The sequence below is a fragment of the Fusarium solani genome (genome assembly GCF_023522795.1).
Source record: "Fusarium solani strain SB1 chromosome Unknown bctg00000002, whole genome shotgun sequence".
NCBI classification, from domain to species: domain Eukaryota; kingdom Fungi; phylum Ascomycota; class Sordariomycetes; order Hypocreales; family Nectriaceae; genus Fusarium; species Fusarium solani.
Genome location: NW_027072155.1, coordinates 1,929,315 through 1,952,973, shown reverse-complemented (window position 1 = coordinate 1,952,973; position 23,659 = coordinate 1,929,315). Strand labels below are relative to the sequence as shown.

At 52.5% G+C, this 23,659-nt stretch overlaps 11 protein-coding genes across 11 annotated transcripts; 4 read left to right on the top strand and 7 right to left on the bottom strand.

Annotated features, from left to right (window-relative positions):
* Window positions 1-1,109: 1,109 nt before the first annotated feature.
* On the top strand, window positions 1,110-2,684 carry MRS44_004578 (uncharacterized protein; the record flags this gene model as incomplete). The annotated part of the gene is made up of 1 exon (XM_046268866.2): window positions 1,110-2,684. One exon carries the CDS (start codon window positions 1,110-1,112, stop codon window positions 2,682-2,684), a length of 1,575 nt encoding a protein of 524 aa, XP_046136288.2.
* Window positions 2,685-3,153: 469 nt separating this feature from the next.
* MRS44_004577 (uncharacterized protein) lies at window positions 3,154-3,960 on the bottom strand (the record flags this gene model as incomplete). The annotated part of the gene is made up of 1 exon (XM_046268867.2): window positions 3,154-3,960. One exon carries the CDS (start codon window positions 3,958-3,960, stop codon window positions 3,154-3,156), a length of 807 nt encoding a protein of 268 aa, XP_046136289.2.
* Window positions 3,961-5,307: 1,347 nt separating this feature from the next.
* MRS44_004576 (uncharacterized protein) lies at window positions 5,308-7,082 on the top strand (the record flags this gene model as incomplete). Its single annotated transcript, XM_046270656.2, has 2 exons — window positions 5,308-6,686; window positions 6,740-7,082. 2 exons carry the CDS (start codon window positions 5,308-5,310, stop codon window positions 7,080-7,082), a joined length of 1,722 nt encoding a protein of 573 aa, XP_046136290.2.
* A 293-nt stretch (window positions 7,083-7,375) lies between these two features.
* MRS44_004575 (uncharacterized protein) lies at window positions 7,376-8,610 on the bottom strand (the record flags this gene model as incomplete). Its single annotated transcript, XM_065622258.1, has 3 exons — window positions 7,376-7,822; window positions 7,894-8,253; window positions 8,341-8,610. The coding sequence occupies 3 exons, from the start codon at window positions 8,608-8,610 to the stop codon at window positions 7,376-7,378; spliced, it is 1,077 nt and encodes a 358-aa protein (XP_065478330.1).
* Window positions 8,611-9,518: 908 nt separating this feature from the next.
* MRS44_004574 (uncharacterized protein) lies at window positions 9,519-10,613 on the top strand (the record flags this gene model as incomplete). The annotated part of the gene is made up of 1 exon (XM_046275606.2): window positions 9,519-10,613. The coding sequence occupies one exon, from the start codon at window positions 9,519-9,521 to the stop codon at window positions 10,611-10,613; it is 1,095 nt and encodes a 364-aa protein (XP_046136292.2).
* A 366-nt stretch (window positions 10,614-10,979) lies between these two features.
* MRS44_004573 (uncharacterized protein) lies at window positions 10,980-12,385 on the bottom strand (the record flags this gene model as incomplete). Its single annotated transcript, XM_046280925.2, has 2 exons — window positions 10,980-11,890; window positions 11,941-12,385. 2 exons carry the CDS (start codon window positions 12,383-12,385, stop codon window positions 10,980-10,982), a joined length of 1,356 nt encoding a protein of 451 aa, XP_046136293.2.
* Window positions 12,386-13,108: 723 nt separating this feature from the next.
* On the bottom strand, window positions 13,109-13,966 carry MRS44_004572 (uncharacterized protein; the record flags this gene model as incomplete). Its single annotated transcript, XM_046268868.2, has 2 exons — window positions 13,109-13,839; window positions 13,894-13,966. The coding sequence occupies 2 exons, from the start codon at window positions 13,964-13,966 to the stop codon at window positions 13,109-13,111; spliced, it is 804 nt and encodes a 267-aa protein (XP_046136294.1).
* A 545-nt stretch (window positions 13,967-14,511) lies between these two features.
* Window positions 14,512-15,663, bottom strand: MRS44_004571 (uncharacterized protein; the record flags this gene model as incomplete). Its single annotated transcript, XM_065622257.1, has 2 exons — window positions 14,512-15,075; window positions 15,130-15,663. 2 exons carry the CDS (start codon window positions 15,661-15,663, stop codon window positions 14,512-14,514), a joined length of 1,098 nt encoding a protein of 365 aa, XP_065478329.1.
* A 746-nt stretch (window positions 15,664-16,409) lies between these two features.
* On the top strand, window positions 16,410-19,269 carry MRS44_004570 (uncharacterized protein; the record flags this gene model as incomplete). The annotated part of the gene is made up of 7 exons (XM_065622256.1): window positions 16,410-17,011; window positions 17,072-17,315; window positions 17,375-17,859; window positions 17,918-18,585; window positions 18,632-18,942; window positions 18,994-19,085; window positions 19,140-19,269. 7 exons carry the CDS (start codon window positions 16,410-16,412, stop codon window positions 19,267-19,269), a joined length of 2,532 nt encoding a protein of 843 aa, XP_065478328.1.
* A 43-nt stretch (window positions 19,270-19,312) lies between these two features.
* MRS44_004569 (uncharacterized protein) lies at window positions 19,313-20,635 on the bottom strand (the record flags this gene model as incomplete). Its single annotated transcript, XM_046283211.2, has 2 exons — window positions 19,313-20,021; window positions 20,070-20,635. 2 exons carry the CDS (start codon window positions 20,633-20,635, stop codon window positions 19,313-19,315), a joined length of 1,275 nt encoding a protein of 424 aa, XP_046136297.2.
* A 269-nt stretch (window positions 20,636-20,904) lies between these two features.
* On the bottom strand, window positions 20,905-22,923 carry MRS44_004568 (uncharacterized protein; the record flags this gene model as incomplete). The annotated part of the gene is made up of 9 exons (XM_046283212.2): window positions 20,905-21,052; window positions 21,107-21,368; window positions 21,421-21,570; window positions 21,624-21,711; window positions 21,771-22,045; window positions 22,102-22,245; window positions 22,305-22,331; window positions 22,388-22,674; window positions 22,727-22,923. The coding sequence occupies 9 exons, from the start codon at window positions 22,921-22,923 to the stop codon at window positions 20,905-20,907; spliced, it is 1,578 nt and encodes a 525-aa protein (XP_046136298.2).
* Between the last annotated feature and the right edge of the window lie 736 nt (window positions 22,924-23,659).

Here is a 23,659-nt window from a genome sequence, read left to right as displayed (position 1 = left end):
ATGTTGCGATACTGACATTTGGACAGACTGGACCATCCAACTTGGGTCTTGCTGTTGAAGCTACGAGCAAGAACACTCGGAATCACAAGCTAAGGTTATGATTTCCATGATTGACTCTCGGATGGCTGTCTAACGATGGCGAAGAGTTGCCGTGTTGCGCCTCCCTGGCAATGCGGCGTGGAGTTGAACATCAGCAAGGGGAAATAGATCGGAAGCTAAAGCCGTGAAACAAAAGAGCAATTCATGTCTTGCAAAGACACATTGTTCTAACCATTTACGATGCCATTTCCCCTCTTTTCCCGTCAAAAAAGTCTCGCATGTAAACTTGGATCTTAGACATCCCCATAACCGGGTTGTTGCATCCATGACCCAAAAGCAACTTCAAGTCGATGTGTAACAAATCATGACGGGACGGCAGGAGCCCATAAATGATGTCGTGTCTTGCTCTCGGAATAGCTACTCGAACACACTGAGTAATTTCGTTGAGATGGTGCTGTTCGACAAGAACCCCAATTACTATCCTTCCTACTTGGCCGAGCCCAGTATTGGGGTTATCATCGCGGAAATAAATGCAAAGATGCCATCATCGTGTCTCTCATCGCCCCAAATCCCGATCCAAGACATGCAGCAAACCCAACTCGGGCCTTTTATGTTAAGCGTCTACTTGCTTTTTCGCTCAGGCACTACCGTCTAGTTTCAAGGCGGACAATCTCATTGTTTCAAGGGTTCATCAGACATTGTTCCGGCCGAGAATAGTTTCAAGGTGAGTTGATTGGTTTCTTGTGTTGATAGTTTACTTTTCTGGAGGCGGCGCAACTGGATAATCTGAGATGCCGTCATCTTATGAATCGGACCGCTTGTATTCCATGTCTCTTGTGTGGTAATATTCTTAGATGTGATGCTTTAGGGACACTAACAGCTACAACGATGGACTCCACGAATAGAGAGAAACTGAAGATAAAAGACCATCTCTTCCCTCCTCATTTTCGATTCTTCATCCTCATCACTTCTTGTATTCACCTCCCCACCTGTTCATAACAGAGTCACTCGTTTGACGTGCCATTCTCTTGTACCCAAAAAAGTAACATACACTCGCTCTACTAGCAACAATGAAGTACAACGCCTTCGCCCTCCCTGCCCTCGCGGCCACCGCCGATGCTCTGCTGTCCCTCAACGCAGACATCAAGCTGCCCCTTGGCATTGAGCTGCCCATCAATCTTGACATTGGCCCCAAGGGTAACCCTCCTGAGGACTGCATTGATGTCTGGCACCCTCCTCACCATGGTGTTGACATTGATGGCTGTGACCATGATGACGATGATGGTTGGCACTGGGTTCACCCCGGAAAGCCCAATCATCCTGACCAGGGCGAGTATGTCTGGACTACCAAGACTATCACTCATGTCAACACCATCGTTGACTGCCCGACCAATGTCCCTCACTGCCCTGGTCGCTACGCCTCTGTTGTGGTCCCTGAGACGACCACCATCTACCCCGTTCCTGTCAAGACGGGTTACACGGCTCCAGGCAAGGACAAGGAGTACCCTCATCCTCACCAGACAAAGGAGTATCCTCATCCCGTCCAGACCAAGGGATACCCTCAGCCTACCCAGACAAAGGTCTATCCCCAGCCCGAGAAGCCCGTCACGTACCCTCAGCATACCGGATCCAATGGCTATGAGCCAGCCGCCCCATACTACCCCCCTGCTGAGACGGATGATTGCCCTGAGTCTGTCGAAACCGAGGCTTCCCATCAGCCTGGCAAGAACACCGGATACCCTTACTCTGGACAAGGCAACGCTTATCCTCAGCCAAGGAGCTACGAGTACCCCGTGCCTGGCGAGACAGACGAGTACCCTGAAGTTCCCGAGCACAACGAGTACCCTGAGTCTGCCGAGACTGAGGAGTATCCTCAGCCTGCTGTGACCAGCGAGATTGAAGAGTACCCTGAACCCCAAGAAACTGAGGAGTACCCCGAGCCTGAGGAGACGGCCGAGTACCCTGAGCCTGTCGACACAGAGTACCCGGAGCCCAGCGAGACCAACGAATACCCTGAGCCTACCAAGGGCTACCCTGTGACTTCTGAGGAGCCCATCTACCCTCACCCCGCCGAGACCACTCCTTGCCCTTCCGACAAGGCGACCAAGCCCGTCTACAGCTCCCCTCAGCCACCCGCTGAGACCTCTACCAAGCCTGAGCATCCTATCTACGAGAAGCCTGGATACACTGCTGATGAGACGTCTACTCCCGTTGAGCACCCCGTGTACACCAAGTCTGTCCCTGCTGAGAAGCCCACTTATCCTGCCGGCGAGACGCCTGTGTACACCCCCGAGCAGCCTGCCCCTACCGGTGACAAGCCTGGTTACGTCCCTGAGGCCCCCGAGACTCCTTCTGGCGAGGAGACTTACACTTCCCCCGCTGGACAGCCCCTGTACCCCATCCACCCTTCTCCTTCTGCCGAGACTGGCGCCTACCCTCCTCCTCCTCCCGGCAGCCCTACTACTGAGGTTCCCGTCTACTGCCCTGGTCCTGGTTGCCCCGCGCCGACCACTGTCGGTACCATCAAGACTCCTGGCTATGCTACCCCTACTGCGCCCGTTGTCGTCGGCGCTGGTGTTCGAAGCGGTTACGGTATCGCTGGAGCTGTTGCCGTCGCTGCTGCTGCTGCTGTTGCTCTCTTCTAGACATGTTTATATTTCGACTATATGAATTTTCTCAGGATTTCATGCGCATGACAGTAATGGTTGTAGGAAATGATGGCGATGCGATCTGAGAAGCATTTTGATGTGGTTCAATTCTCTTCTTCTGGTGTCCCGTTCTCGGGATCGACTATTGTACTTAGTCTTGATACATAATTCATTCTCGTTTGTACTTCTATCCCTGCTTCCAAGTGTTAGATCTGTGAATCTTCTTCAGTGCCGGGCCACTTACTTTTCACATGACCCAGAGCCTTGAATTGGTGCGTCTTTGTCGCCAAGCTCTCCTGACCCGAGGTTTCTTGAGATGCTGGTTTTTTCCAAAGACTTTCGAGGGGTATTTGGGTCCATATATGCCGCAACGTCTTTGGCTGGACAATGTGCCCATCCTTCGTGCCTTGATGCATCCGCCTTTGAAGTTCTGCTTCTAGGGTTCATGACATCATACGATGACCCCTCAACCATTGGCATACTCCTGTAGCTGCTTGGTAACATCCTCAATACGATCATACTTGCCATATAGCTCCTTGGTCGTTTCCCAATCACGCCCTTCTCTGCCAAACATGATAAGCTTGACCGCCTTGCCATCATCGTCCATCACGACTCTACCGCTGCGGTCGTCGGCCCAAGAAAAGCGGATCTGCTTGGCTTCGATATCGGCAATTCCGACCTCGACAATATCGTCTGGCATAATGTCCTCAGCCATCTTGTCATGGAGACCGAGACTCCGTCTTAAATCGGCTGATACGCCAAGTCGGTTATGGTACCGCACAATCTCCCTTCTGAGTGTCCTCACGAAACGGTCCAGATCTTGCTTTGGAGGATTGTCGCTCTCGGGGCGCGGCGCTGGAAGGTGACGGGTGGCTAGTCCGGAAAGTGGTATAGAGGGAGGGAGGGTGTGGCGGTGAATGCGCAGGTTTTTGGAGTTGAAGTACGGTCTGTTGAGCATGACGTAGTAGGGTCGCAGGAACTGGCCCTTGGACATGACTTCGAAGCGCAAACCGAGGACGTGGCCGCCATCAACCGCATTGGGATCTGGGTCGTGGACCTTGAAGGAGGTGACGGAGCTGCATATGCGATAGAGACATTGCTGATTGTAAGCCTTTTGCTTGTCGGCTTCGGTGAGAAGCTTTGCGCGATATGGGGTGGTTTTTCGAGACGAGAGGAGACTGCTAGATGGCTTGAGAAGACTCCGAGTGGAAGAAGAGGCGAGGATGGTGGAAGTTTCGATCTTGAGCGACTTGCGCAAAGAAGCGACTGGCATAGCAATTAGCTTGGTGCAATTGAATGCGCCCGTCGCTATGGGACCTACCTTGCTCTTTTAGAGTCGCAATTTCTTGATCGAGAGGGTTAACATCCGGAAGGGCTATTTCTGACGACATGATGGTCTCGTTTGCCGAGGGTGAGACTTGTTGCTGCTCAGTTGTTGGTGTTGAGAATGCAGCTGTTTACAAACAATCAAGCTCAACCAGTCGCAGCTGGCGGAGCTCTGACAGGGATTGTGATAAGATAAGACATGATGGTCTGTGCGGATAATACAAACCCCGAGATCCGGGGTTCTTGCTGTTTCACATGATGGCAAATTCAAGAAGGAGACTTGAGTGAGTCATCTCTTTCATCGGGAATGACATTTCTAATCAGGCTGAAGAATCACCTTTGACACTTCAAATGATTCTCAAATCCCAATCCAACACGTCTTCACATGTCGTAAGCAAAGTCATGCGCTGGACCCCAGGTTCAAACACAAGCCACAGCACATGGCCCAGTGACAGACAGCCAGAGCCCGGATCTCAAATCAGCAGCACATCTGATTGGTAATCCAGAGGGCGAGATGCCGGGCGGGGAGCCAGTGGAGTCTCCCCCTCGCCATGATCCATCCATGATTTCAATCAATCAATCACCCCCTGACGCGCTGCCTGTTTGGGAAGAGACGCGAGTTCCGAGAGGTGAGGCGTCCCCTGTTCCTCTGTGGCTCGAGGGTTCTTGTTGCTTGTTTCTTATGGGAGGCTTGATCGCATCATCTTTGTATCGTTATTTCTGTCCAGGCTCTACTGCGGCGGTATCATTGACGTTGACGTTGTCGCCACCAAACGTGTCAAAGAGAAGAGGCAAGGGACAAAAGAGACGAGACCTTCTCCATCAAGATCCAGATCCATCCATCCACATCGAAGCAATCCAATCAGATCCCATCCTTTAGCCTGAAGAGGCCACGGTAGCGGAAGCTGTTTTTTTCGACGCCAACCCGGTTCCGTATCCCGAAACGCTACTACTGACTTATTCTTCTGAACCTTTGCGGCTCACTGTTTGCTGCCTGGTTTGCTTCGGGCATACTTGTTCTAGTTGTTGATTCTTGTTATCATCTTCTCTCCCTTCCTTTGACCACTATCTATAATATTCTCTCTCTCCTTTATTCAACTTTACTCATCTCAACTCGAACCTCGCTGCCATTTACCACGTTCCCCCCTGTCGGCTTTATACGTCACCGAGAGCCCGTGTCCCACCCTCCGAGATCTGACTTTGACGCTGTCCAACGCCTCGTCGCACTCATTGCGATCTCTTGAGATAACACCCTCCTTAACGCGCTCGTACCTCGATCTTCCTCCCGCCACCTATGACCGCCAGAGCCCGACGACCTCAGAACAAAAACCGCCGACCGCCCCTGACGCTCAAGGTAGAGGATGCGAATGGAAACGGAAACGGCATCATGAGCAGCGGAGTAGAAATGCGGCGCAAGGCCGCCAACCCCGACGCCGACAACGTCGCCGCAAACTTCATCAAGAGCGAGTCCTTCTCCCTCGACGACCCCGTCCCCAAGACCCCGGCCCTCAACAATCACGGCTTCCTGGACCTCCCTCGACAGGACCAGAGGAACTTTCTCCTCCTGGTCCTCCTATACTTTCTGCAGGGCATCCCCATGGGTCTCGCGACGGGATCTGTGCCGTTTCTGCTCAAGAACCACATGTCTTATAGCGAGATTGGCGTCTTCAGCTTGGCCTCGTATCCGTACTCTCTCAAGCTGTTCTGGAGCCCCTTTGTGGACGCTATCTGGAGCCCCAAGATTGGACGAAGAAAGACGTGGATCGTTCCAATTCAGTTTCTCTCGGGCTTTGGCATGTTATGGCTGGGATCGCATGTGGAGGACATGATGGCTTCAGCAGGGAAGCCCGGCGGCATGACTGCCTTTTCTTTCATGCTCTGGTGGTTCTTCCTGGTCCTGATGTGCGCGACGCAGGATATCGCCGTTGATGGCTGGGCGCTCACGCTCTTGACACCCGGAAATGTGTCGTATGCGTCTACCGCTCAGACTGTCGGTCTTACAGCTGGTCACTTCATGTCCTATACCGTCTTCCTCGCCTTTAACGCCGCCGATTTTGCCAACAAGTGGTTCCGAGCTGTCCCCTCGGATGACGGCCTCATCTCCCTTGGTGGATATCTCAAGTTCTGGGGCTGGTCGTACATCATTGTCACCGTTGGACTCGGCCTCCTCAAGAAGGAGGAAAAGTCATACAACGAGGATGGCGTGTGGGATGTGTACCGCATCATGTGGGGTATCCTCAAGCTCAAGAACGTGCAGACCATCATCATCGTCCACCTCATCGCCAAGATCGGCTTCCAGGCCAACGACGGCGTCACCAACCTGAAGCTTCTGGACAAGGGCTTTGGCAAGGATAACATGGCCCTGACAGTCCTCATCGACTTTCCTTTCGAGATAGGTTTGGGCTATTATGCTGGCATGTGGTCGCAAAAGTATACACCTATGCGATTGTGGTGCTGGGGTTTCATGGGCAGACTTGTCGCAGCTCTGACAGCCCAATTTGTCGTAGCCATCTTTCCTGCCGAGGGAGTTACTCCCTGGTATCTTTTGGTTGTCATCGCTGAGCATCTCTTTTCGACTTTTACCAACACCATCATGTTTGTCGCTGTTTCAGCCTTCCACGCGCGAGTGTCAGACCCCGTCATTGGCGGTACTTACATGACACTCTTGGCAACGTAAGTAAATGTCTTGGCTTGCTTCTACCGTGCATCGAACTAACAGTCTACAGCGTCTGCAATCTTGGCGGTACATTCCCGCGTTATTTTGTCCTGCAGCTCGTCGACAGCTTCACAGTGGCCACCTGCCACCCTGGCAAGCCCGGCAGCTCAGACACCAAGAGCCCCCTCATCACCGAGGCATTCTCGTGCGCCGTGCAGTCGGAGAAGGAGAGGTGCGAGGCCGGAGGAGGCACGTGTGAGATGATCCACGACGGGTACTACGTGGTGAATATACTGTGTGTGCTGTTTGGTATTGCCACCTTTTTGTGGTACATCAAGCCCAAGGTCCTGCATCTGCAGAGCCTGCCTCTGCGGGCGTGGAGGTTGTCGCCAGGAAACGAGGGCAAGCGATGAGATATAAAACAACGAGATTATTGTAATAATACTTGCATGTACGAGTAGAGAGATTGGAATCACGCGCTGCGCATTGGCACCTGCGATGGATGATAATAATGTGAGACCCAGAGCCTCCTAAGTTGTAGCCCATGAAATCAGATGTTCGACCTTGCTCGTCAACTCGTCAGTGCAAGTCACCAAACTCCTTGCAAAAGCAGACAAGAGAATACGGCACAAGGGGGAAAAAAATGAAGGAAATGAAATAGAGGACCAGTACTCGCTAATCAACCCAACACACAGGCTATTCGGTATCATCCTACTGGGCCTTGGTACGAGGGATTCCAGTAACGCCAGTAAGGTGAGGATGGTGTCACCTCCTTCAGCCGTAACTGAGCCGCAGCAATGTCCTCATCCGTTATCGTCGCCCCTTCTCTCCTGAGAAGCTCGTGGTTGATGGCAATCCAGTAGCCACGCGTCTCGGGCCAGTCTGCGAGAACGAGTGTGCACCCCCGCCTGGGCGGATCGGGGGGCATCTTCTTCTCGTACCGGTCTCGGAAGATGTAGTACTGGGAAAAAGCATGCCACGGATGCCAACGAGGGCGGTTTTCATCAGTTCCGCGTATTGGTAAGGGGCACTGAATGTCCTCGTCGGGCTCCGAGAGGAGGAATCTGACGAGAGAATCAAACTGGTCCTTCGTGGGTGGGTAGAGCGTGTGCGGGCCCTTCCAACGGGCTCCGTCTATCCACATGGCCTTGCACTGCCTGGCGTTTTAGTCATGATGGCCACGGACTACAATGCCCTGCTCAAGTTGAACGTTGAGAAACATACCTCTTGTTCAGTCTCGCCGCGGTCAAACACCACGACACCCCCAAAGATCTTGCCCTCTGCCCAGTATCCGGCAACGTCGGCGACGCCTCGAGGGTACTGATCGGGATACACATATGCCATGTGGCAGAAGGCAGCTGGAAGGATGTTGTCCATGGTCCTGGATCTTCCAGGCCGGGACTGCAACACCGACTCCATGAGCTCCTGCTTCATCCAGCTGTTGTAGAGCTCGTGCTTGTGGGCTCCGTCATCCCACTCAAAGAGATAGGCGGCTATCTGGTGGCAGGCGACGACGACGAGCTCGATGAGCCGTAGGTTGAAGTCTTTGGTCCCCGGGGCAGTGTCCCGAAAGGCAGAGAGCAGCTGATTTCGCTCATGCGGTTAGCCTACAACAGCCCAAAGGCCTCGCTCATGCAGGGTCAAGAATATCAAAAGAAGAATCAATCTCACATTTTCTTTAAACTCCAGCTTGGAAGGGTCAAATCGGTCTCTGAACTCTCGAGCTTTATCAAGAAACCCTTCGCACATTTCTACATGACCCAATTCAACGACGGGATGGGTTTCCAGACGGGGGTAACTCTCTAGGTATGATTCTTCCGTTGGCAGTCCGTCGAGGATCTGGGCATAGGTATGCTCGGCGACATCAGTTGATAATAGGTTTCTCAGCGCCCTACGAAAGGTATCTTGGTGGCTGTCTGGGAGGGTGCTAATCTTTGACATTTCGTTTGCCTCGAGGTTTGAAGACATCCTCGGGGTTCTTGGGAGCTTGAGGGAACAGCTTGGATAGGTAGCTAGACTGCTGCAGTCTGAACGTGAGAGAAGACGAGATCTAGACCCGGGTTCCCTTATTTAGTCTGGGAGCATCTTTCTGTGATTTTGTGCAACTTTGGTACCCTATGCCGTATGAGGATTGAATGTTGTAGTATATCGTCTATACCTCGGTAGTGGTAAAATGCGCCAAGTGAGTTCAAATGTCCTCCCGCTCCAAGATGATCTGATCGCGGCCAGCAACCAAGCACGCTGGACTAGAAAGTCTAGGATGCCGACACGGAATGGCTTGTCGAAACGAACCGTAGAGGGACAGTGCTCGGTCTAAAATGGGAAGCTGAATATCGAGACTGGGGCGACACAATGTCATGTGAGCTCTCCTGGCAGCGTTATGATGTGTGGATGTGGGGAACTGAAGCTCTCACCGGACCACCGGCAGAGGGGGCGAATTGGATGTCGATGGACGCAACTTGAGATGAAAGGATAGAAATTGATGAATGAAGTTGAACACAAAGAACTATAGATCAACCAGATATCCTCAAAAATTGTAGCCAGTTCTTATCCCCAACGGCTTCGCTGCGAGACGAAATGGCCCCAAAAAATCCGCCGGGATGAATTATGCTTCGTAGTTGTGAGCACAGGGTGATGGGGGACCCTCTTTGATCATGAGGAGAAGCTGGAAGCGAGGATAAAAAGGTCGCCCACAGGTGATTTCCTAAAATCTCGATTGTTTACTTTTTCATTCTTTTCAATTGAACTCGTCACCCATCCATCTCACACATTCCCCTCCGCTTACTCCCCCTCCGGACACACCTCCGATCTTTTACTCCACTCGCCCGCCCGTGTCCCGTCCCCCGGCCATGGCCGCTCCCGCTTCATCTACCGCCGAGGCCTTCGCCGCCGAGGACGTCTACTTCTCTCAGAACCCGCCCCCGCGCAACCTCGCGGCTCACACGGCCCTCGCCGCCGGCTTCATCTCGTCCCACGCCGCAGCTGGCCACCGCGTCGTCCTCGTCACCTCCGGCGGCACCACCGTCCCTCTCGAGCGCCAGACGGTCCGCTACATTGACAACTTCAGCGCCGGAACCCGCGGCGCCACCAGCGCAGAGTACTTTCTCGAGGCCGGTTACGCCGTGATTTTCCTGCACCGAGAGTTTAGTCTCTTGCCTTACTCGAGGCATTATTCCCATGCTACCGATTGCTTTCTTGACTTTCTAGCCGAGGATGGTGAGGGGCGGATTGGTGTACGGCCCGAGGTTGAGGACAAGATGAGAGGTGTTTTGAGAAAGTACCGCAAGGCTAGGGACGGCAACATGCTCCTGACACTTCCCTTTGTCACCATCGTCGATTATCTACACGAGCTGCGTGAGATTGCCCGTCTCATGGGGCCTCTGGGCCCTTCTGGACTGCTGTATCTCGCAGCCGCTGTTTCCGACTTTTTCGTGCCGCCGGATCGCATGTCGGAGCACAAGATCCAGTCGACCAACGCTGTGGATGAGAGGAAACCCGACGACGAGGAGACGTTTGACAACTTTGACTCGTCGCCCTCGGTCCCTCGCTCCAAGCGCCTCATCGTTGATCTCGACCCCGTGCCCAAGTTCCTCAAGAACCTGGTTGATGGCTGGGCGCCCGAGGGCATGATTGTGTCTTTCAAGCTGGAGACGGACCCTGCCCTTTTGGTGCGCAAGGCCCGATACAGCTTGGACAGGTACCAGCACCACCTCGTCATCGGCAACCTCCTCTCTACACGCAAGTGGGAGGTCGTCTTTGTGAGTCCCGGCCGCGAAGACCGCTGGGTGCGTGTGCCTCGGGAAGGCGGCTGGGGAGAAGCCGAGCTGCGACCTCTAAAGGCCGAGGAGCTGCCCCGCGAGGATCCCGGCGTCGAGGTTGAAAAGCTGATCATCCCTGCCGTGAAAGAGTTGCATGATCAGCACATCAAGGGGTTCACCAAGTGAATCGCCTAGAGCTTTTTGAGATTACGGGTAATGACATGAGAGCAACATTTAAATGACCTTGAGTGAAATGGGTCGAGTTACACAACAAGTTGGTCGAGTTTCTACAAAAAAACACAATAGACATTATATTCAGCTTTTTGCTATGCTTAACTATGTACAGAGAATCCAATCCGGCCGTGCCATTTTTATCTTTATATGATTCGTTTTCCTTGCCCAAACTCCTTTTTCCAAAACAGAAATGCAATACTTTTACTTTCGTCATGCTTTTATTCTTTTCCTGGTCTTCAAACCCTGTCCAACTTTCCGAGACCCATGCAAATGCAACTGATCTCGTACGTTTGGATAATTGGTGCCTGCGTCCCCTGTTTAGAGCGCAGCCCTCCAGTTGTGCCATCCCAGGAGGTACACCTTGGCCATGAAAAGTGCAATCACGGAGCCAATGTACACGGCGCCCGTCAGGATAATAAGACCCCAGTACTCGCCGCCGTTGGCCTGGACGATGCTGCCGGCAATAGGAATACCAATCAGGCAAGCAAACGACACAATCGTGTACGAAGTAGCGTAGTAACGTCCATACTCTTGCGTCTTGCAGAGCCTCCCGATACAGACAGGGGCAATGGCGATGCTGGTTCCGCTCGAGAAGCCGAAAAGCAGCGTAAAGACGATGATGCCGGCCGTGGTGGAGCCCAATGGTAGCCACACGCAAAAGCATGCAACAATGGCGAGGATGACGGCGAGAATGCTAACGTTGTAGGGGCCGATGACGTCTGCGTAGTAACCGGGAAGGATTCGACCCACGACTGAGCCAGCGTTGAGGATGGGGATGAGGTTGTAAGAAAAGTCACTGCCAAAGCCCTTTTGCAACGCATAGGTCGAGATGTAGCCGAGGGGAATAAAGAGGGAAAACTCGAGAAGGAAGATGCCAATGGTCGTGAGGAGGAACGGCATACTCTTGAAGATACGAAAGTTGGGGTGCGCCGTAGCGTCCTTGGCCGGAGGTAGACGAGACCGCAAGAGACAGATGCCCACCAAGCTGCAGCACAAGCACACGAGGGCAACGACTCGAGTTGCCCAGCCATAACCAATCTTTTCGATTAGCGACGTCAACATGAAAGGGTAGACGATACCACCCAGCCCACCAGCTGTAGATGCGATGCCAGTTGCCAGGCCGCGTCGTGCCTTGAAGAAGTGACCGACAGCGGCGATCGAGGGTGTGAACAGTAGCGAGGTTCCGAAGCCAGTAAGCAAACTCCATGCGACAATGAATTGCCAGAGTTCTGAGAGGCATCAGCATATCGGGGCACAGTTCGTTAAGGGGTTCACTTACTAGTGGCGAAACTCATAAACACCATACCGCCAACCGTAAAGACAGCTCCGGTAATGACGAGCCATCTCGGACCGTACTTGTCAAAGACAGGCCCAATGTAGACACCGCAGAAGAATGCGAGAAAGGTGTAGACGGAAAAGACCCAGCCGACGGTTCCCTCGCTATACTCCTTGAGCTGGTTGTTCAACACGTAGGCCTGGAAGGTGCCGAGAGTGTTCATTAGTCCAAGTGAAGCGAATAGGGTGAACCACGAACCAGCGACCACGGACCATGCCTGCAAGCCGCCCTCGGGATACGTCTCTTGATAGGATGCCGTCGATGCTGTCGTCCGTTGTTTCTCGAGGTCGGTGCCTGGCTTCACGTCGCCTCCGTCGATGTGGTTGACATGGTCGATGATGTCGTTCTCATCGTGGAGGGCGCGCGAGGTGACTTGGTGGCAATCCATAGCGTCGGAGTTGCTCAGCGATGTCGATTTTCCTTCTTGTTTGCTTCTAGTTGTCCAATTGATGTCGTGTCTTTAAACTGGCAGCATGTCGACTTGTCTGGAGTTGTCAGGAATTTCCAGAGCGGGGAGGCAAAAGAGGAAACCCTTGCCGGGAGGTCCAACTTATAACTGCTTCTGTAGAGTCGGGCATCGGCGCCGTCCCGAGCCAAGAGCAAGGCCCGCTTTCGGAGGGTGGGTTTGTTAACATAGGGCGCCGGCCTGTCGTGATGAAAAAAAGGTAATGAAAACTCGTCATTTGTTCGTCTCGCTCCAGCTCCACCAAACCAGTGGGCATCTCGAGGTCATCCTTGACTACCACCATCTTCCTCAGAGCCGTTCTATTGGGCACGCCCTGACGTCTTCTACCTCCGCATGTGCGGAAGGAGGCGCACTTGGACCTCCGCATTCTTTCTTCCGGTGAACGGGTCCTTTCCCCGACTTTTCCACATGCCGCTATCGTAGCCGAATATCGACAAAAGTTGACTAGGATGAGCCAATGTCGTTGAGTCACTTCGGGTTGCAACCATTCCTCGGATTTCCTTTGTTGCATACGTGCATGCATGCACCAGATCGGCCGAGAAATCGGTCAAGAACTGGCTGCCGTCATATGCATTATTATTTGTCAATTGCATCATTAGCATCTCGACAACCAACTGAACTAACCTCCACGGCTGAATAATCAAATCAAACCTCCTCATCTTTCACCTCCTCCATGGTCACATGCCGTGATGGCGGGCCTCGTTCTGCTTGCCGAGATGCATCGTTATCGCCCGTTTTGAGGTAACCTTCCTTCTCGAGCCGGTCTGCCTCTTCCGGCTCCATCAAACCGCCTTGACCTTGTCCCTTGTTCATCTTCAACTTGACTGCCGTGGGCACGAATGCCGAAACCGCTTCTTTCCTGAGATCGCGCACAATTGGCTTCGCCTCGTATACCGTCTTGGCCTCGACAGCAGGCGCTTCCTTCTTTGGTGGTCTGTCTCCTTCGTCTTGTCTTGTTGGATTCTCTGCAGCTCTTCGTGCGCGTCGCTCCGCCCACCATTTATCCATGATATCCTTGGGGATCGGAGGCGGTGTATCGCGAGGCATAGGAATGCTCTTTATATCGTCGGGAACCTCTTCGTCGCTGGTAGTGGCATCGTTAGATCCTCTCCGCCTCTTGCCAAGTACTCCAGCTCCCGAGTCGCGATCTCTGTTGAACCCTCGTCCAAACGTAGGCGCATTGTCGCCCAATGTGTCTCTTGCCTTCCTCACAGCTCGAATCTCCTTCTCGAGCCCTTCTAGCACCTGCTCCTCATGACGTGTAAGCTTGCCGCCGCTTGATGTGATCTTTTTTAGGTCGTCGATCTGTTTCTGGATGCGGTCGGGGTTCTTTCGCGCGAGCTTTTCGTTGCGTCGTCCTTGCTGTTCGGCCTTGCCTAGAGGCAACGTTTAGAGAGGGGCGCACGGGTTACGTCTGCAGTGCGACATACCTTTTTTGATAGCCTTGGCCTTGTCAGCTTTGCGCTGAGCTTGAACTGGGTTGTAGTTTCGTTCTTTTGCCATCCTGAAGACGTATCGAGGTGTCTGGTGTTTTCTCTTTGATGGAAAATGGAGCTAAAAGGGGATCTAGACCGTAAATGAGACTCCAAGTCCGATTCGAAATGTCGAGGACGCGTCAAGTGTTGTTGTTTTAAGGTGAATGCGAATGCGACCGTTTTGCTCGTGGGGCATGGCAGGAGCCTCACGACCTGTCGCGATCACCGGCAAGCACGGTCCACCTGCTGACTAAGGTCCAAACCAGCAACTTCAACCTTCCCATCCATCCTCCTTTTGTCTCGGCTCAGTACAGATGATGTCCCTTGCAGCAAGTTATTGGTCACGGATGAACTAAGGAGGGATTCTTGATTTGTGTTCAAGGTCATAGGCGATCTGAAGCGAGATTTCCTTGTCGAGGTGTCTGCTGAGGTGTCAGATTCCGAAACACATTTCGGCTTGACGCATGGTTGATACGTGATATGGTAGAGGGCACGAACAGGAGCTGATATATACTAGAAGCTATAGATCTAAACAAACAACATGTGGTATCGAACTGGCTAATGACCACCCCCTCAGGCGGGCCTCTCCGGGCAGTTGAGACGGATCTTGTCAAACAACTCAGCCATCTTGAGCCCAGCGTCCCATAGCAAACCTCCATCGCGCTTGCGGGGCCTGTAATCATACAGCCACATGATGGCCTTGACATCTCGCGTGTTGGGCCCCTTGGAGCGAGGAATCACCGTATCGTCCTTCCTCAACAGGATGTTCCTGCGCTTGCCACCAGCTTGGTCGGGGATGCCGCCTGCGTCGCTTGGGTATATCATGATGGAGGTCCAGTCAATCTCCTGGGCCCTCATCCTGTACCGTGTCGTAGACTTGCGGAGGGGGAGCCAGTTCTCGGCGCCAACGAACCCTTCCTTAATGGCCGCGTAGTAGTTGTTGCACACCTGATGTTTCAAGTCGGCTACCCTGGCCGGCATCGCATCTTGCTCGATCCTCCGCATGACCCTCTCAAAGTCCTTGAGGTTATCGCATTTGAACTGCTCCTCAATGTCAAACTCGACCAGGTTAGGATGCTCGCTGGTGTGCTTCCAGTACGCAGGGTTCTGGTGCTCATGATGGAGGCCCCAGGCGTGCTATCAAGGCAAGGTTAGTCCCCAGACACTGGCTCACAAATCACAAAAACTCACCCCTATCTCGTGGGCAACGTTAAGTCTGACGTTCATGTGACCGATCTCCTCATCCAGGTTGAGTCTCATGGTTGGCGCGATCGGCAAGTTCTCTAGCCTGCCCCGCGACAAGGCGAGACTCGTGGCCGAGTTGGCAACCTTTTCTTCAGAGACCAACATGCACTCCTGTCGATTGTCCATGCATTCTTGACGAGAAATCTTGCCATACTTGAATACATCGTCGGGGAGGCCGGCAGCGGCCCATAACTTGGTAGCGTCGTCGAAGATGAGGGAGATGGCCTCCTCATCCTCCTCGCTATTGTAGGCGTAGGTGATGGTCCGATCTGGCCAGATATGGTCGTCGAACCTGTCTGGACCCGGATTCATGGTGATCCAGCGCTTGGAGGCATCCGTTTCGTTGGAAACAAAGGCCATTGAGGCCCCGTCGACCGCGTTGACTTGTGCATAGTTGATCGAGGTTTCCCACATGCGGCTGCCAGCGTTAACTGGGACGCCTCCGAGGCCTAGGGCGAAGAGGGCAAAGAGTGTGGCCATGGCAGGATTGATTCATGTCTGACAAGAACTGTTCCGAGATGCAGCTGCACCAGGCTAATATTTGAGTCTCGGTGTCGACATTTCTCGTCCATGGCTCTCTACATTTCGCAAGACCGAACAAGCCCATGTTCAGCTTGAATAGCGTCTTTGCATGACATGCTGGCCGCCAAAGCCCCTTGAATATTTCTCATCGACGTTGAAATGAGTCAAGCTATGAGATTGACGATTCTTGCAGCTGAGACAGACGTCCTCAAAGTCACCCAGAGCCAACAAAGTCGTATGGACGGGGCTCGTGCTCAGCGGCATACGAGCACCATCCCAGCCATGTAGCGGTACAAAGGCCCACAGATGCGATCCTGCGTGCTTTGACTCAGAGGTGAGATCCTGGAAAGCAAGGACCTGCGTCTTGTGGAGTAGTCCCTCGCGGAGATGATGATCCTGGAGGAGATGAGCGAAGGGTGATGAACTGCAGCTTAACCAACACGGAACGACTTATCGTCACTTGATCGTGTTGGTATGCCAAAACAATGGCATCATGAGCTATATGATGAGGAGTTGGAGTTGTTAGTCGTGCTGTGTTCAACACATGCCCAAATCCTTTTATCAGTCAACTCACTCTCTTTCAACACTCAACGGTCTCTTCCACCAACGGCATTCACTATCAACACATTCATTTTTTTCTCTTCTTCTCATATCATTCATATTCATTCATTCAAACACAAACTCCAAGGGCTCCATATTTGACCATGATCCCATTTATTCTAGTCTTTGCTGTGCTCTTGGGTGTCTCTGGCGCCGCGGACTCCAAACCTGGTAGCGACACCTTGAAGGGAATCGCCTCCAACTGCAACGCATTTCACACGGTAAAGAAGGGCGATGATTGTGACACTGTCGTGTCTGAATATGATATCACTCGCGCTGAGTTTCTGAAATGGAACCCGGCAGTCTCCAAGGACTGTAGCAAGAACTTTTGGGTCACCTATGCATACTGCGTTGGTATTGATCAAGATTCTTCGAGTACGACGTTCTCTACCTTTACTACAAAGACACAGAGCCGTGTTACTTCGACTACAGCTGGCCACGGCCAAGATACTACCACCACCATCAGAACCTTCGCTACCCGAGTTTCCAGGAACACTTCCACCAAGGCTGATACGACTTACTCGATTCGGAATCCCGTCGCTACGTGGGAACTGGCCAGCCCGACCGAAGATACCGAATGGCCTCCCCAGAGAACTCAAGAAGGCCAGCCAAGCAACTGCAAGGACTGGCACAAGGTCGAGCGTGGCGATACTTGCGAGTCAATTGTTTTAAACTATGGAAACTGGAGGATGACTGTCAAGAATTTGTAAGACCTTGCCCATGATTCCACGCGAACAAAGAAAGTAGCTCACTGTGCCCTGCCCAGCAAGCAATGGAACCCGACGGTGCTGGATGACTGCTCAGGGCTCTTCATCGGGTGGTGGGTTTGTATCAACGCTCCCATGAAACACACTACCACCAAAAACTTTGGCTTCCATCGCCCCAGTACGACAGTCTCCATCCCTGACTATACGCCAAAGCCCAGTTCTACCATTGACTGGAGCTGGACGCCCTCCCCCACCCACGAGGGCGCCTCCAAGAGTTGCAAAGCATGGCACCAAGCCAAGGAGGTGAGAACATCCACGCCAGTTTGTATTGCCATGGGAACGCACACTGACGGCATTGAAAGGGCGATACCTGTGACTTCATCATCAGCAGAGGATACATCTCCAAGGATGACTTTTATCGCTCGAACCCTGGAGTCGAGTCTCAGTGCGATGGTCTCGATAAGGGGTATTACTACTGCGCCGCTGCTCATATGCCTTGGGAGAAGGAGTACCCTATGCCACCTACAGTCACGGCTGAACCGACTGTGGTGCCTTCTGGACAGACGAGAGATTGCAAGGCCTGGTACAAGGCGGCTCCTCATGAAGACTGCGAGCTCATCTTGCTCATGTTCTACATGTTTTCTCTTGAGGACTTTGTCAAGTGGAATCCAAGCGTGGGTAAAGAATGCTCCAAGGGCATCGTTGAGAATCAGTGGTACTGCGTCGGAGTACCTGGTTCTCCAACCACGAGAACGGGTATCATACCCTCTCCTACCCCTGTCCCGAAGGAGGACCAAACACAGAAAGGCATGGCCAAGAATTGCAATAGGACGTGGCAGGTAACCAAGTAAGTTGACATCGGCCCTTAAAATGACAGTGAGTGGTATTCTGATGGGCACTTATAGGCAAGATACGTGCGATAGCATCATCAAGCACATAGGGATCACCGAGGAGCAGTTCTTCGCATGGAACCCAGCTATTGGCGATGCCAAGAAGCACACCTGCGACAATCTCAAGGTTCAATACTGGGTCTGTATAGGAGTGCAACACGCTGCAAGCAGAGTCGACAAGACCACTGCGACTTCTGCTTCTGCAGCCCCTACGTTTACCTCATCGCTAAATTCGACCACCTTTGGCTCTGGAAGCACAACCGCAACCCAGACTAGCCTTCTGTACACGGCCTCTTCTGAGAGTCTGACGAGCTCTGAACCAGGCGTCACATTTATCACGAAGGCTAAGAGTTCTGTTAAAACATCAGACAGCACCTTGATGACAGAGTATAGCGAAACCTCAGTCCCCGGAACCACAGAGATACAGACATCCAAGTCTACCGAGTCCAGTCAGGGAGATACAACCCATTCAAGCACTTTGACGGCAGACCGCACTACGGCCGATTATGGCAAAACCGGTCACGAAGAGACGAGTGCTTCAGCGACAGATTACACTACTCCGGGGCATACCAAGTCTACCCGACAAGGCGCAACGCAATCGAGCACTTCAACTGCGGACTGCAGCGCCCCTGAGTCTACAATCTCCTACACCAATCCCCCGGGGGCAGTGGACTACCTCAACGGTCTACACCACTCGTGTGCTGACTTTTTACTCTTGTGCCCCTGAAGTGGAGACGTCCGACTGCCCAGATGGTCCTCACTTCACCACCGAGATCATCCTTGTGTCCACAACTGTCTGTCCTGTGACCGAGATTGGTACGGGTCCTCAGCATACGCAGCTTGCCACTTTCATTCCAGATGCTTCTGCGAGTTTGTACCCGCCAGCACCCAACCCAACCTCGAGCGCTGCCTCGATCTCCAGTGCACCAAATGTTAAGCATCCTATCCCTACCGAAGCCACAGCTTCTACTCGGCCTTCGGCTGTGGTCTCTGATGGCTTAGGCTGTCCAGCCCCTGTGGCTACGCCTCTCCCCCGCGAGGTAAGAAGAATCATTGGATATCATCTCTACTCTTGTACTAACAAGGCCCAGGATTGTATGATTGGTGGCTGCAAGCGATTCTACCTTGTCCAAGAAGGCGACTATTGCACAAAGATTTCCAGGGGCGCCGGCATTAGCATTGAGTATGCGCTTTCTCTCCTTTCATCCTAGATATTTGCTAACACAATGGCCCCAAGGGACTTTTACGAATGGAATCCGAGTGTGAGCCGAGACTGCTCTGACCTCTACCTTGGATACTGGTACTGCATTGGAACCACAGGTCCGGCCGCTCGCATCTCCTCTGCGTTTCCGGATCCGACTTGGTGAAGATAGGCAAGGATGCAGTAGGATCGAGTAGAAGTGGCGCATTTTAGGTGTACTGGCTAATTAGTCTGCCCCCTTTATCCCCCCAAGGTGAACAACCATCCAGTGTGTACAAGATATCCATTGGCTCCGTCTCCCTTTCAGGCGGTTCATAGAATCCTATGAGATTCCCAAGCCAGTAAGGCGCACCCATATCCCGGTGACCAATCTGAATCCAATAGCCATCCAAAGCCGGAGCACTTCGAAGCTCGCGCCAGAGACGCTCAGCTTTGTGGGGGCGCTGCTCAAGCACCTTACCCCCATTGTCCAGCGCATGCCGCTTCTCTGCACCGTAGCATGATGAAGGGAGGGCGATTATACAGGTATCGAGGTGAGGGAATTTCCTGATCATGTCCTCCATCGGCTTGATGACGACTTGTTCGACCTTGTGGTATACGTGCTCTGTGGCGTAATTTTGATGACACGTATCCCCCTCGGCTGCGTACATATCTCCTAGGAGGGAGATATACATCATTTTCACGTTGGGGAATATCACGGGTGCTTGCTCGGTAAGCGTCAAGAAGGCATCAAAATCCGATAGTGGCGGATCTTGTTCCTGCTGCTCCCGAAAGGGGTGGATTCTCCAGAGCATTTCCACCCGAGTCATGGACTCAAGTCTGGAAGGCACAAGAAGCTTTGGTAGACTCAGTATGAGCTCGGTATTGGAAAGAAGAAATGCATTGGTTGAGTAGAGAACTTGAATGCCTTCTCGGTATCTTGATCAAGGTCAGCTTGTGCCATTCACGCGGAATACAGCAACTCACGCCTGTCGACAGCAGAGAAGCCATCCCATAGCCCCAACGTGACATTTCAAAGGCGCCTCTCCGGGAGTAGACTTGCACCACTCGTTTACGCCATACTTGCATCTATCATACGAAGGGTCGTCCTCACCCCAACGAGTTGTGGCGTCGAAGGGTGTCACACCGAGACGATGGCATACACAGCTCCACCATCGCCATTTCTTGGGTTTCCATCTATTGGGTACGATGGCGGTCTTCTCCCAATGGCTACAAGTTCTTTTGCACCAAGTCTCACCGTACCGAAAGCTCATACGGGAGGCGTGATTCTTGACGGGTGGCTTCCTCAATGTTGCAGGGTAGTCGTAGTCGAGCTCGATATGGATATCGGTGCCCCCGATAGCCTGGCGGAGGATCTCGAGGCGTATTTCTTTTGGGAGCTTTGTGAAGAATGGGCTTTCTTTCGAGTCCCGGCTTTCTGACGAAGCTGTCAAAGGACGTGGGCGCTCTGCTGGAAGATAAGGCATGCCAGGTTCAGGAGGCTTCCAGGGGTTCTTTTCACGGAGCCAAACCACGGCTGACGAGCCTCGCATCCTGGTTTTCTTCAATAGAAAAGAAAGAGTCAAGTGGAAGAGAAACTTGAAGATTGTCACAAAATGGGTGGCCGTACCATTTACCACTTATCTCCGCGAGCTGTTTGATCTACAACCCCTGTCCTTGAAAACAAGACCTTGTCACCGTTGGCTTTAAGCTTCATATGCTTGTTCGCATCCGTGCGGAAACGAAGTGGATTTCCGTCTTAAATTATATCAACTCTAGAGAGCAAGGGGGTAGGTAGCTAATCACATCCCCAGGCTGTCTTCTACAGTTCCTTGTCTGATCCGTAGATGGCAAGTCCCGGCCAAGGATTTGGCATGGCAGGATTCAGCTCTGACTTTTCACGCTCGAGGTTGGAGCCCAGGGCTTCGATAAGAGTTCCGTCGTCAAGATCAATGGCCCAGACCATAGTGCTAGAGTGAAACTCGTTAGTGATGAACACAGCGACAGGACTCAGGTTGACTTACCCTCCAAGGCAACGCTTGTTAGCATATTCCATCTTCATCTTGAGCGTCTCGGCATCGTCCCAGCTCACCCACTGGTCCTCGTCCCATGTGACTATCTTGACGGCCGCCTCTTCGTCAAAAGAGACCTTGCCGCCGCTCTTGATGATCTTGTTGATCTCGGCTGCTGAGAGAACGCCCGCTGTACCTGTACACTTACCCTTGTCTGCACCTGTCTTGAAAGGACAGCCAGCTTTCATGCATTTGGGGTCTTTCATTGTGAAGCCTAGTTATGTCAGTTCTCTGTGGCCTTGAATCCTCTATACGGCCTGACTTACTTCGACCGTAAAAGCCAAGGCCCATGACCACCCGGTCGGGGTTGATGTTGTTCCTCCACATGAGCTCCAGCGAGACATCAATCTCGGTCAAGTTCGTGTGCGCCTGCGCAATGTTTCCAATATCTTCGACGTGCTTGTCCCACACGCCATCTATAACTCGTGTCAGCGAATTCTTGAACCTCAAATCCTGTTCCATCACGTACGAATGTCATAGGTCATGATGTTGTACCAGTCGACGTATGGCTCCAGCTCGACGATATTGAACCCTTTCAGATACCAATAAGAGGCTGGCTATCATGGCTTGATTAGTAGCTGTTTTGGGCACCTTAAGCGAATGCCTTTTTTCTCACCAATGTGATGGTCAATCCGTACTTTCGGCCGGAGTTGTTCAGGGCTCTTCTCAAGCGGCGAAGGAGCTTGACAAAGTTGTCAAAGTCCTCTTCAGTGCCACCGCGGTCTTCTGCGACGGGATACTCCCAGTCAATGTCGACGCCGTCAAAATTGTGGTTCTCCAGAAACGAGAGCAGAGACAAGAAGAAGGCGTCCTGCGCCTTTTCGGACTTGGCAAGCTCGGAAAAGACCTTGCGGTAGGGGCCAGGATCATTCATAGCCCAGCCACCGATAGCTAATTGCTCGTTAGCCTTTTTATCTCACCGTCACTGAAGGTCAGACTGTTCTCACCGATCCAAACTTCTAGGTTCGGGTCCTTATCCTTGAGGTCAGTCACACGGTCGTACAGCTTGGCCGTGTTGGGGTCCATAGCCTGAATGAAATATGTCTTTGGGTTGATCAGGGCGAAAGCGAAGTTGATGTGGGTGTACCATCCTAAAAAGAACAATCAGCATCTGAATCACAGTAAACCTATCAAGTATCAGAATCTGTACCCAAAGGGATCTCTTCAGGTTCCATTCCTGTAGCCTCAGTCAGCATTAGAGAGAAGCAACACTACGAAAGGCTATCAACTTACTGCCACAGGGTCGCTCCAAGTTCCATCCTTCATAGTATCCGATGGTCCTCTTCTCTGAGCTTCTGCCTGAGCACTCAGGCGAGGTAACCTTCTTGCCCTTGCAGTAACTGTCAATGGTCCCGCAGAAGCCAAACTCACTACAGCAAACGTTCAGCGGGCAGCCGGAGTTGTTGGACCATTTGATGCCCCAGCCCGGGTCGCATTCGCTCTTGTAGTCACAGCTCGATGTGCACTTCTCGCCGCAGTAATCAGGGCCAGTGCCGCATATCCCTATGCCGGTCGAGTTTCTATAGTTCCTTGCTGTTAGAGAGCGGAGAGAAGCTAGGGAGTTTGACTTACAGCGGCCCGCAACAGCCACTATCACACTTGGTCTTCTTTGTACATGTCTTTTCCTCGTCGGCAAAGGAAAGAGAAGAGAAGGATAGGAGGGCGCCGACCACGGCTTGAGTCATCCAAGCAGTCCTCATGGTGGCGGGAAGTAAAGACAAGGAGCTATCGAGAAGTGAACTGCTTGGATCTATTGCCGAAGAGTGCATTTCGATACCCAATATACATGCCCTCTCCAGAGCAGCTGTTTCTGATCCCTGTCTTGGCATTTCCAGCATAGAAGTACCGGTACATGTCAGTTACTTGTCTTGGTTCCCAGGGTCTAGAATAAAGAGACCATTATCCAGGTTATGGCGTCGATCGTCCATCAACTCGAGACGCTCTACCGCCCCCTGCACCCCGTCGAATTGTGTCTGAGGTCCGGGCTTCGGCCCGCCCCTTGCCTACTATCTCGGGCCAACACATTGCCAAGACACTGTTGGTAGTTTGCGAGAGTCGATATATACTGACTTCCAATTTCAAGTTTAATCTAGACGGCGCAGCCGTACTTCAGCTCCACGAAACGGCCGCCTGTAACTCTGGATCTTATCCGCCCACGTTCACGGGGCGTTTTCTTAAGGCTGTTGGTTGAGAAATCTGACGAGAATAACCACCTCACGACTGATTCTCCCCATAATAACCACAGCGTCAAAGCCAACAACGTGGTCATGAGACATCTAGAGTTGACTCAGCAGCGGAACCGAGCGGTTGCAGAAGGAATCTAGACGGAACGTCGCGGCTTCAGGTCGCAATGGAACCAACATCGGCAGATCCATCAGTCTCGACAATAATTGAGTTGGAGGAATCGATATTAGCGATGTTTGAGAAGATCTGAATTAAGTAATCGCCGTATGAGACTCGGGGATGGCGCCATGGTGTCCAGCCATTTCGACTGACAGTTCTAAG